Raw genomic sequence first — 12,398 nt, 5'->3', positions numbered from 1 at the left:
CTATCGGTTGGTGTTAGCAGATACTAGACTTGTTTATGTGCTCCCTTTGACTCTTAGTCGAAAAGGGAACTTTGACCTTAGGGTTATTATTGCTCACCTTTGATATCTTGTTCTTGTATGATGAAAGCACTAAATTTACATTTTCTAAAATTTTTTAAAGATTTATTTATTTGAAAGAGTTACACAAAAAAGAAGGAGAGGCAGAGAGAGAGAGAGAGAAAGAGAGAGAGAAAGGTTTTCCATCCGTTAGTTTACTCCCCAGTTGGCTGCAATGGCTGGAGCTGTGTCGATCTGAAGCCAGGAGCCAGGAGCTTCTTCTGGATCTCCTACACATGTGCAAGAGCCCAAGGACTTGGGCCATCTTCTACTGCTTTCCCAGGCTATGGCAGAGAGCTGGATCGGAAGTGGAGCAGCCGGGACTCAAACTGGCGCCCATATAGGATGCTGGCAATGCAAGGTGGTGGCTTTACTTGCTATGCCACAGCGCCACCCCTAAATTGACATCTTGAAACAGCAGGATAAGAAGGAGGGAACACTTTTCAGAGTACTGCTAATAATCTTGTCATACTTTCTAAGATGTCTCTTTTGTTGCAGCCATAAGCTGCCTTCCTGGGGTTAATTTAGATAGAAACATATAAATGAAAGGTGAGTCCTTAAAAATTTGTTTGCAAAACTGATTGTGTCAGACATTTGCACATTAGAATATATAAAATACAATATTTCTTAACTGTATGATACCCAGTGGTGAAGAACTATGTTTCGGTTGTAAGGTTTTCCCTCATAATCTGAAATGTTAGTTTATGGAAAGATGTATTATATTAGAATTGAGGAAAATAAGATAACAGTAATGGGCTGGCGCCACGGCTCAATAGGCTAATCCTCCGCCTTGCAGCACCGGCACACTGGGTTCTAGGCACACCGGGTTCTAGTCCTGGTCGGGCGCCGGATTCTGTCCCGGTTGCCCCTCTTCCAGTCCAGCTCTCTGCTGTGGCCAGGGAGTGCAGTGGAGGATGGCCCAAGTGCTTGGGCCCTGCACCCGCACAGGAGACCAGGAGAAGCACCTGGCTCCTGGCTTCAGATCAGCACGGTGCACTGACTGCAGCGGCTGTTGGGGGGTGAACCAAAGGCAAAGGAAGACCTTTCTCTCTCTCTCTCTCTTTCTCTCTCTTTCTCTCACTGTCCACTCTGCCTGTCAAAAAAAAAAAAAAAAAAAAGATAACAACAATGGATGTCATAAATTATGTACATATCTGGGCCTCATCACTTTTTTAAACTAAGCACTTACTGGAAGTCTCCAATGTTTGTCTTATCTCTTTGCTGTAGGGAGGAGAGTGAAAGTGTGCTGACACTCAAGGGCCTGACTCCCACAGGGATGTTGCCTAGTGGAGTGTTGGCTGGAGGACGGCAGACCCTACAAAGTGGTAATGATGTTATGCAACTTGCTGTGCCTCAGATGGACTGGGGCACACCTCACTCTTTTGCTAACAATACACATAATGCATGCAGGGATTTTCTTCTGCTTTTTAGCTCCTGTCTCAGCAGCTGACATAGGCAGGGTATTGTATGATAGGTAGTATCTGATTAATACCTGACCAGGGCAGAAAATTGTTAGAATGGGTGATCCTTTCAGCTGAAAATCATGGTCATTTATTCAGCTTTTCATGAAGTGATATGGGAGCAGCTCATGTCATAATGTCTGAAATATTTATTCATTTGTCTAAAAGACCTTTTTCTTTTAAAAGCACAGTTTCAGCATGTGAATTAGGATTATATCCTTATTACTAAAATGGAAATGTAATTCCAAGTTTCTTATTTTTAATTTTTTTATTTATGTAACTGTATTAGACTGTGCGTATATTTTCAAATCCTTAATTTTTGAGTTAACAGTCTGCTTGGGCCCCAGAACATTCCTTATGCACTTCACTTGCCAAAAGACTTGTGCAAGGTTTTGTACCTTGGTAAATGATGCCAAAGTTTGTTTTCTGTGGTGTTTGTCAAATGTTCTATGTATAATTGACTGTCTGTAACATGCTGTTTCCTTCCTCTGCAGATGTAGCTGCTTTCCTAAATCTGTCTGTCTTTCTTAGGTTAGCTGTATGTCTGTAAAAGTATGTTCAATTATATTACTCTATCAGACGCTTGTCTGTCCTTTGATGTAGAAGCAGCTTTGTGGCACCTTGTTTTGAGGTTTGCTGCATTTGTAGCTGCACTTTGTGCATTCCGATTATGAATGTAACGTTAGATATTAAGTAATTGTTATAAGGGGTTGAATTTAAATCCTGTAAGTCAAAATGGAAAGGGTGTTATTAAGTGTGCCTTTATTTTGCATGAAAATAAAACAACTATACATAAAGCATTCCTGTAATCTGGCTCATTGAATATTTTATATTTTAAAAAAACTTAACTTTTTTGGTGTAAATATTTGTGTTAATACCGGGTTAACTTTTTGAAAGCCCATTACAGATTACACAGATGAGAGTGATGTGAATGCTATAGACCATAAAGGGTAACTCAAGATCTAGAATTCTTTCTCTTGTGGTTGAAAAGCAAAAAATGTTATGTGGAAAAGCCTGAATTTATCTTTTATTGTAGCCACTTTTGACAGCCCTCCAAGGGTCATTGTTCTATTAAAACAGGCAGCAGTGGATCTGATATTTCCTTAGTGGTGATTAACAGTTCTTTTTTGGTGTTGTAATTAATGACTTTTTTAAATAAAAATAAGAAAAATTTTAATTTGAAACTTTGAATAATTTTAAATTAGATTAACTTTTCACAATTTCATTTCACTTAGTACCACAATAAGTGCTTTTTAATAAAAGTAATTTTTTCCTGTAGGTGAATAATTTTCACTGTAGCCTGTACACGTTCTGTTTTACATGTTACTGTATTGTCTGCTACCACCACTGATACATCTGACAAACAGCTATATTTTCAAATTACAGTTTCAAATTTTCATTCTAAATGAGGTTTCTTTTTTATTAAAAAAGTCTTCTCTGATTCACTTTATGTTTCTTGCCCTCTGTTTTTCTTATTATATTATAAACATTAGAAAAATGAGTTTAAAGAGAATTTTGTGAGTGTACATTAAAAAAATTTATCTTAAACGTTCAATAAAGCTATCAAAGGTGTTAATAGAAAAGGATGAATTTTAATAGCTGAAATATTACACCCTTCCTTTTCTTTGCTCAGAAAATTTTGAAAGTATCATACTTAAATAAATGTACAGTACAGTCCTCTCTCAGTTATCCTTTAATATATTCCTACTTTTACATTGTATCCAAAACAAACCTTGCTTTCAGATTTCACAATTAGCACGTGCTAATTACATATTTTGTTGATAGCTCAGCACTTGTATTTATTCTGTATGTTCATTTATTACTTTCATCTACCTAAAATGCAGAGCAACAGAGAGAGCGAGAAAGAGAGAGAGAGAGACACTGATATACACAAGCACAGGTGTTCCATCCACTGGTTCACTCCCCAAATGCACACAACAGCCAGGAGTAGGCCAGGCCGTAGTTAGGAGCCAGGAACTCCATCTAGATCTTTCACAAGGGTAGCAGGGACCCAAGCACTTGAGCCATGATCTGCTGCCTCCTAGGATGCATTTGTAGAAAGCTGGACCGAAGTCAAACAAAGAATCAGACCAGCAAACCAATACTGGATGTAGACATCCCAAACAATGGTTTAACCAGCCACACCTCAATAATCATTTCCATATTCATTCTTAATTTGCAAGCAACCTAAATCACTTATTCCTCCAACTTGGAAATCACTGTCGACTGTAGGGAAGGTTTGAAACCAGCTCTGCTGAAGGGACTGTATTCTCAGCATGGAGCTAGTTACTTGAAGGAGCTGAGCTAAAAGGGTCTAATTTGGGAAACGAGATAGCTCCCTGGTTCTGCTAGTAGTGGCTCTTTATAGTGTGATTTAAACATTTGGTTCAAGGTGTTTCCTTATCATAAGATAAAACTTTTTGAAACAAATAACAAAACTCATTTATTTTCAAAGATTTTATTTATTTCAAAGGCACAATTACAGAGAGGGAGAGACAGAAAGAGAAAGATCTTCCATCCACTGGTTCATTCCCCAAATGTTGGCTAGGCATGGGCCAGGCTGAAGCCAGAAACCTGGACCTCCATCTGGGTTTCCCACATGGGTAGCAGGGGCCCAAGTGCTCAGACTGTCTTATGCTGCTTTCCCAGGCATATAGCAGGGAACTGGATCAAGAGTGCAGCAACCAGGACTCAAACCCTGCTCATATGGGATACTGGTGTCTCAGGCAGCAGTTCGACCTACTTTGCTACTACGCTGACCCCAAAACTCATTTTGAAAAAGCTGCATCTGTGTCATTATTTTAAAAAATTATCTAAGATTTTAAATTTCAGTAGATGCTCCCTGTTGTGTATCTGATACTGCAAAAAGATAAAAAATTTTAATTCTAAGACCTCATTCTTAGTAGAAAATAAAAATGTTTGTCTTTTAAATAACTTTAAAGTCATTATATTTGATATTGTTGAACGTTTCTTTGAATTGCACAACTTTATCTAAGTTGAATTTTATGTTCATATTTTGTGTACCTGTTCTTTTTCACAAAAACTTTATTGGAAGCTAGCTTTCCAATGCTGGCTTCACCAGGACCCTATGGAAAATATATGGTCATCTCTATTTCAGTAATGTCAAATCTTTCTTGGTCATTTATCCTGTATAGTATTGAGGAATACAGTTGGAGGCAACATTATACTCAAATTTATTAAGGCTGTATCAAGGTAGACTGTATGCATATAGATGAAAACAAATAGAGGAGAAATGCAGTAGGCTTTTCAGAAAAAATTTTACAGTTATCAGATCTCTTTCTTTCTAGCTTAATGTTTAAGCTTCAATAATTGTCTTTCAGTTCTAGACATTAAAGTTTGACATAGTATGCAATTTTGAGTATGATATCTGTTATGTTTTCTAGGAAACATTTAGGATCAGTTAGAGGTACCAGGAAAGAACAGAAAATATAATTTGACCTAGAAAATGCTTTCACATAAAAAATTTAAAGTACATAGAGTGCTTTCAAAAGTATATTGTTACATCTCATAATTAGAAAATTCATTAATACTTTTTAAAAACATAACTTGAAAAGTAGGGAGGAGGGAGAGAGAAAGAAATTTGTTTTCCATCTGCTGGTTCACTTCCCAAATGCTCATAACAGCTGGGGTGAGCTAGGCCAAAGCTGGGAGCCAGGGACTCAGTCTAAATCTCCTACTTGAATGAAAGAGACAAACTGCTTGAGCCCTTACCTACCGCCTCCAGAGTATACATTAGCAGGAAGCCAGATCGGAAGCAGAGCTGGGACCCAAACCCACACAATCTGAAAGGGGAGGGATTCAGATACCAAATGGGTGACATACCTGCTGTGCCAAATGCCCACCCGTATTAACAGACTTGAACTATGGACTCTAGCAAGTAGATTACTAATTCTCATAGTAAGATCAGTTTTGTTCTTAATTTATTACCATAAGTAATATAAATTATGAAATTGTTCATAAGAATTCACTTCCTTTAACAAGTTTCTTTTAGTAACATACTCTGATAGTTTTTTTCCCATTCAGTTGCTAAGCTATGAAGAAAATTGTCTGCATTTTAAAGATTAGGAGTTCTGGTAGAAGTGGATCATTTACCCTAGTTTTCTCCCTGGGAAAAAAGTACAAGGGTGTTTTTCCAGGTATATAGGGCTAGATAAATTTTTTAAAAGATTGATTTATTTATTTGAAAAGCAAAATGACAGAGATCTTCCATCTGCTGATTCACTCCCCAAATGGCTAAAACAGCTAGGGCTGGAATGGGTCAAAGCCAGGAGCCTGGAACTTCATCTTGGACTCCCCTATAAGTGGCAGAGGCCCTGGCACTTGGACGGTCTTCTGCTGCTTTCTCAGGTACAGAGAGATGGATTGGAAGTAGAGCAGCCAAGCTCAGATGGGATGCTGGTGTGGCAGGCAGAGGCTTAAACTGCTGTACCCCAACACTAGCCCCAGCAGTTTTTTTTAAATGGTTATTTGTACAGTGGGCATACAGAAAGTGTGTCCTCTTTGATTTATAATATAAATTAACAGGTATGGAAGATTAACTTCCTTTATTCAGTGTTAATTCTACTTGTTTTGGGTCTCCAGTTTACCTTGATATTTGATTAAAATCAACAACACTTAAAATTTTTTTTTTAAGTTTATTTGAAAGCCAGGGTAAGAGAGAGGGAGAGAACAGAGAGAGTGACTTCCATACACTGGTTACTGCCCAAATTTCCCACGATAGCCAGGGCTTGACCAGGTCAAAGCCAGGAGCCAGGAATTCCGTCTGGGTCTCCCACAAAGCTGGAAGGGGCCTAAATACTTGAGCCATCATCTGCTGCCTTCACAGATACGTTAACAGGAAGCTAGATTGGAAGCAGAACAGTTGGGACTGGAACCAGCCTTTTAATATGGGATGGGGACATCACAAGTGGCCGGGTAACATACTGAGCCATGAAGCTCACACCCAACATTTTCTAATTTAGTCTCCTTTAATTCCTTAAGTTAATCAGTATCCTTTCACATTAAAAACTGCTTTGGGCAAAATATTCAAACATCATTTCTAAGTCATGTTTACTCATAGAAGGTCATTTCAGGAATAATTACTCTAATTGGCCTTATTGCAGAAGAAGCAAAATAGAGATGGGACATAGTTACAGATATTCAGAGTGTGTAAACTTTGGGCAAAGTGGAGAATGAGCAGCATTGTGAGGCAATATGCTCTGCAGTCTTAGATTATGGTCCTCATTGTAAGCTTTTTAAACAGTTCAAACCAAGAAATGAGAGAATAGAATATTTTATTACAAGCTGTGCAACTAAATGTATTGAAATTCTGTAAATGGGTCGGTACAAGGTATTCTAATACAATTCTGATTCATAATAGGACCTATCTCTATGTTGACATCATGAAATAATTAGGATTTATTGCCTGTAAGACTTCAGTTCCATTCCTTAATGCCTTTCTTATTGGTAGATGGTTTGAAAAAATGATCAGTAGTCTTTCCTCGCTTCAGAATGCAGGTTCTTAGTTCCTGAGATAAATTTGAGAGCATGATAATTCATGAATATAAATGGATTTTTAAAGGCTAGCAATGTTAATATATTTAGATATTTGAAACATCAGTATTAGAATATAAAGGAAGTTGGCTGGTAGACAAGAGTGTTCCTTTTAGGTTCCCCACAAAGATTAGAGTCCAGAATTGTTCCACTTACACAGGCGCCAAGTTTATGGCCCTTAAATTTCATTGTAGCCATACTAGCTTTTGCAGCTTAAACTTTGCTTTATAAATTAGAAGTAGCAGGAAAACATTACTGATCCCTTCTAGTTTATGTCTTTGGGAACCAACTGTTGATGAATATTGTTTCTGTTAAGACATGAAAGGAAACTCTCCTGTTCGTTTTTCTGCTACAATTCTGTCATTAGAATCTTACTCCAGAGAATTTTCCTGTAATTGTGATGGATATGATAAATAATGGAAAATTCTAAGACCATCAAAATACTGAATTCAAGATGAGTAATTAAGACTGGAGTGCATTTGCATGAGTGCTGAGATGTCTTATGTTTATAGTAGGTCTTTGTTTCCTGTGCTCTGAGTGATGTCATAGTGCTGTGTGTAAACTGTGCTGTGTCAGAAATTGGGGGATTGGATGGTACTTTCTAATATGGGTACTATTTTTGTTAAATTGTAAATGATGATGTAGTGTGGGGTACTGTAATATTTTAAGTGATCATTGCCTTTTCTGCTGTACAATGTGACCCTTCTCATCTCTCTCATTCATTTTGCATGCCTCTGCTCACTTCTGTACAGCCACAGTTGAGGCTATTGAGGCTGAAAAAGGTACGATCAGAGTCTTTGCACTGGCCAGAGATCTGTGGTGTGTGGGTGGGCATCAGAGAATGTCCTATGGGTGTGTCTTCCTCTAGCTTACAAAGTCCAAGATGAATCATACTCACTGACTCAGCAAGTTTAGCTGTCACATTCCTCTAAAAAAAAATTCACAAAGGCTAATATCCATAGTGATAATCTTTTTACCTGTACTAGTATAATATGGAACCAGAATTTAACGATTCTGATTTTCTTACAGTATAGCATGTTATGCTATGTATTGTAGCTTTTAAAGTTGCCTGTTTTAATGGAAATAACTAAACTGACCCTATAAAAAGAGATCTCTTCCATATTTTGTGTGATTCTATACTACTCAGATTCCCCCCCCCCCCAATGAACCCCTTCTAGATACAGCTGAATCTGTTTTTTTCTCATTTTCAGTAATGTTGCTATGAATTTTTTTTTTGCATTTGGGCTATAGTTTACTGCAAGATTATATATATGGATATCATGTGTTGGCTTGATATCACACATTGCTGAATGTTTTCTGCCCCAGTCATTAGTTTGGTTCATTTGCACAGACTACGTCCCAGGGATTCTATGTATTAGACAACCAGATTTACATTAGTTTTCTATGAAATTTCCATAAAATTTTCTATGAAAATTTTGATAATGGAGGCTGCAATCATTCCAGCTGAAGGGAATGAGAATCCATAACATATTGGGAAGGATTGCCATTGTTTTGATTTGGGTTTCCAAAGAATTTGAAGTCAGTGGGCAGTGAATTAAGGAAGATACCTTCTAAAATATGAAAGTGTAAATGCTTTTTGTTATTAGCCAAACAGATCTAACTCCTGGAGGCATATCCCACCTTTTTCATTTCATATTGGTGGTGATAGAGTGATGGTACTTCGACCTCCAAGATAGTTGTGATTTACTAAATTTTAATTTACCTTTACCTCTTTCTCCTCCCACGCTCTTCGTACAAATTTGTATGTTGAGGATTAACCTTGCTTAGCCTCCTCACTTGCCCCTATTCTTGTTGTTCCCTAACTGTGATAGTCACTGTTGATTTTAGAGTCTGAGATAAGAGATAATTGGTATAGAAATCAAACTAAGACCCTCAGACTATTGCCTGAAAATTGATTTTATGAACAGGGAAGAATTATTTTCGTGGGTGTATTTTTAAGGCTATATTAATACTTGTCATCTATGAAACTATCATGTTTATATTTAGGTTTAAACATTTCACATTTTAAGGGAAAGAATGATGTGGGGATAGGATTCAGTTAAAGTAAGATTTAAGTGTTCCTATTTACAGCTAATTTCTCTCTTCTTAAAATTCATTAATTATGTTTTTGAAATCTCAGAAACATTTCTCAATTACTGACTTATCAAATTTGCATTTTGTTAAGCAATACGAGGATTCTCTCCACCACATAGAATCTGCAGTTTTGAAGAGGCAAAGGGTTTGGATAGGATCAATGAGAGAATGCCACCCCGGAAAGATGCTGTACAGCAAGATGGTTTCAATTCTCTGAACACCGCACATGCCACTGAGAACCACGGGACTGGCAACCATAATGCCCAGTGACCAACGGCTTCCCAGGGACTCTCACATCTCGGGCCCCAAATGGACAGATCACCCGAGGAGCTGGAGGGGTCGGCCAAGCTGACTGTAAATGTCACAGTCCCTCTGAAAAAACCATTGTGCTTTTGAGACCCCAGCCCCCTTCCTGGATGGAGGCTTTGAGGGCCCTGGGACATGTTGTGCTATCTGAAAAGATTGGGTCATCGCTGCCAAGGTGGAGAGCAGTGAGCAAGGGGCTTGGGGCAATTTCCAGTGGAGGGCATCTACTCCTCCATTTATGCTTGTGGTTCACACATTTAAGTTTACAAATGAGATTTCTTTTTCCCCCCCTAAGTAGAAATAGATTTTCTTTTTCAACCATAATTCAAATGCAATCTTAAGAGCTAATGTGGACTTTTTTTGTTCCATGAAATGTCTTTAAAGGATGAATTAGCATGGTCTTAAAATACATTTCTGAGATTACTAGCTGTATTTTGAATTGTAGGCAAAATGGTGAGAAACCCAGTTGGCGTTTATACAAATGCTGACCTCAGGTCTATTGTTCTTAAATGTGGCTAATTCTGTAACATAGTCTTGGTATTTTTCAATTATGAATGCATAACCAATTTCTAGGCAGATGCCTTACTTGAACACAAATCCAAAAGCTAATTTAGAATCTTCTTTGCCCAGATCTTTTGAGATTTACACCCCAGAGATTTAAGAAGAAAACCTCTAAATTTCAAAATTATGAAGAATTACAGAATTACTCATTTAAGGTACTTTAAAAGAAGTTTGTACATTGTCAAAGTAAATTTTAATTCAAATCATGTCTGTAAAACTTGACGTATTTTGTGTATGCATGTTTTCATTTTACAAATATTTAATATATAGACCTATGATGTACAGGTACGACATGTATAGGTTACCTAGATGTTATGAGAAATTTTAGTTTATTGTGAGTACTCAAGTTGCTTAAATAGCCACCAGGGTGATTTACTGCTGGCTTTCTATCATTTTTATGTTTTAATGCAAAGGAAATTTTTAAATGTTCCAGAGGTGTTTTTGATTAAGCAGTGCAGCCTAGAAGCAATGGTTCTTTTCAATCATTCAGATGTTAGTGGAAGCCTAAAAGTCAAGACTGCATGTTGAAATTTTAGTTTTGATAGTTACAGAACTGCTTGGTTAAACTAAATGGAACCATGTGCTCATTTTTCACAATTATTGACCTGTATTGATTGCCACTGTAATTTGATATTTTCCTATACTTTGGTGGCCTGCTTCCCTCATGCCCTGGAATACAACTCAGAGCTCCAGGCAGCGGAACCATCTATTGTTTTGTTTGCCAGAAAGTGCACCCTGTATGGTCTCCTGTCTAAGTTGGAAATATTATGCATGTGCAGGACTATTTGAATATTTTATAAACAGTAGCACACAATAAATTCCATGCATGGGCCGCTGCTCCTATCTCTGTGTTGGGTTTTATTTGGGAGATGAAGTATGATTGGACCTTTTAATGCAAATCAAAAAATCTTGTTAATAGAGCTGGAATATCCTTCAGAGAAGATTATCATGTGAACAGTGCATGGTGATTTGATGAATTCTTGTCTTCATAAATTTTGCTTTTTAAAAAACTCTTTGTTACATTTGTCTTATGTGAGCATTAATAGCTGAGCACTCGAGGAACTTTGGATACCTACTGTAGGCCCCCTACACCTAATATTTAAGAAATCACTATTTTCTTTAACTTTTATTTTAAAAAATATATTATTGTGTAGAGTTTTATTACAGTGGTGTTGGGAAATTATTGGGTGTTTTTTAACAATAAGAAGAAAAAATATTAATGAGACTGTATTTTTCTCCCATCCTGTTCTTTATTCTTTGCCATAATCAAAATAAATATAGGATTTGGCAAATTGAGGGAGATTAGGATGAGTTTCTCAACATTTTGTAACTAGTTTTATAATAATGTAATTATGTAATAATTTTAATTCTCAACAATAATTACAGTGGCACACATTATAAAGCATTAATTTAAATCAAATTATACTTACCTCATTCCAGATAACAAACAAAGCTTCTCAAATTGTTGATTATTACAGCTTCTACTATTATCACATTAACTTGCAAACTAGTTCATGAACTACCTCTAAAGTTATGTACTTCATACCTTAGAGATTCTTCTTGATGTTACTGCTTATGAAAGTTATGCATATTTAAGAGCCTAACTAGCATTATTAGGTGTCAGGAACTTCCTTAGTGCTAGGTTCATCATAAAGTTCTATGAGGGGTCTTCAAAAGTTCATGGAAAATGCATATTGTGAAAAAACTATGCATAACTTAAATTTTTTACCATAATAAACTTACCTTTTAAAAATTATTTGGGAGGCAGAGAGAGAGAGCACACACAAGCATGCCCTCCCATCTGCCTGTGCACTCACCAAGTGCTTGGGGGACAGAAGTCAAAGCTAGGAGCCATGAACGCAATCCAGGTCTCGACATGGATATCAAGAACCCAGCTACTGAGTCATCACTGCTTCCCAGAGTCTTTATTAGCAGGAAGCTGGAATCAGGATCTCGCCAGCAAGTCAAATGCAGGCACTGATGTGGAGCCTGGGTGTCCTAACAAGCATCTTAACTGCTAAGCCAGACACCTGCCCCTAAACTTCTCTTTTAATTCCATGAAGCTTTTGAAGTACCCTCATACAGTGTTTGTAGGAATCACGGATAGACCTTAGCAAACTAGAGGAATTAAGGTTTAATAGTAAAAATGGAGAGTAAGAGAAAGGAGTAGAACTCAGAGAAAGTGGTGAACTTAAAGAATCGTAGAATATCACCTGTCACTACAAAGAACATTTCCTAACCTGTTGAATGGGAACCTATTCCTAGTCTTTCTTCATAATTAGTTCCACAGCAAACCATTTGTTAAATTATTTTTAATGCAACTCATGA

General features: G+C 37.2%; 1 protein-coding gene across 15 annotated transcripts in view; it reads left to right on the top strand.

Annotated features, from left to right (window-relative positions):
• The window catches only part of PPP3CB (protein phosphatase 3 catalytic subunit beta), a 64,123-nt gene extending 53,043 nt beyond the window's left edge, over nucleotides 1-11,080 (top strand). For 10 of the 15 annotated variants that reach the window (XM_089313383.1, XM_070057008.2, XM_070057007.2 and 7 more), the window contains 3 exons: nucleotides 1,324-1,421; nucleotides 7,862-7,891; nucleotides 9,295-10,913. In XM_089313383.1, the coding sequence (XP_089169509.1) occupies nucleotides 1,324-1,421; nucleotides 7,862-7,891; nucleotides 9,295-9,473 (307 nt within the window). In that variant the 3' untranslated portion in view covers nucleotides 9,474-10,913. 15 annotated transcript variants of the gene reach the window in all.
• The last annotated feature ends 1,318 nt before the right edge of the window (nucleotides 11,081-12,398 follow it).

Source organism: Oryctolagus cuniculus, chromosome 15 (assembly GCF_051225735.1).
Source record: "Oryctolagus cuniculus isolate XC-2025 breed Fujian yellow rabbit chromosome 15, ASM5122573v1, whole genome shotgun sequence".
Lineage (NCBI taxonomy): Eukaryota > Metazoa > Chordata > Mammalia > Lagomorpha > Leporidae > Oryctolagus > Oryctolagus cuniculus.
The sequence above is the reverse complement of the archived record's forward strand: the minus strand, read 5'-3'. Positions and strand labels throughout refer to the sequence as shown.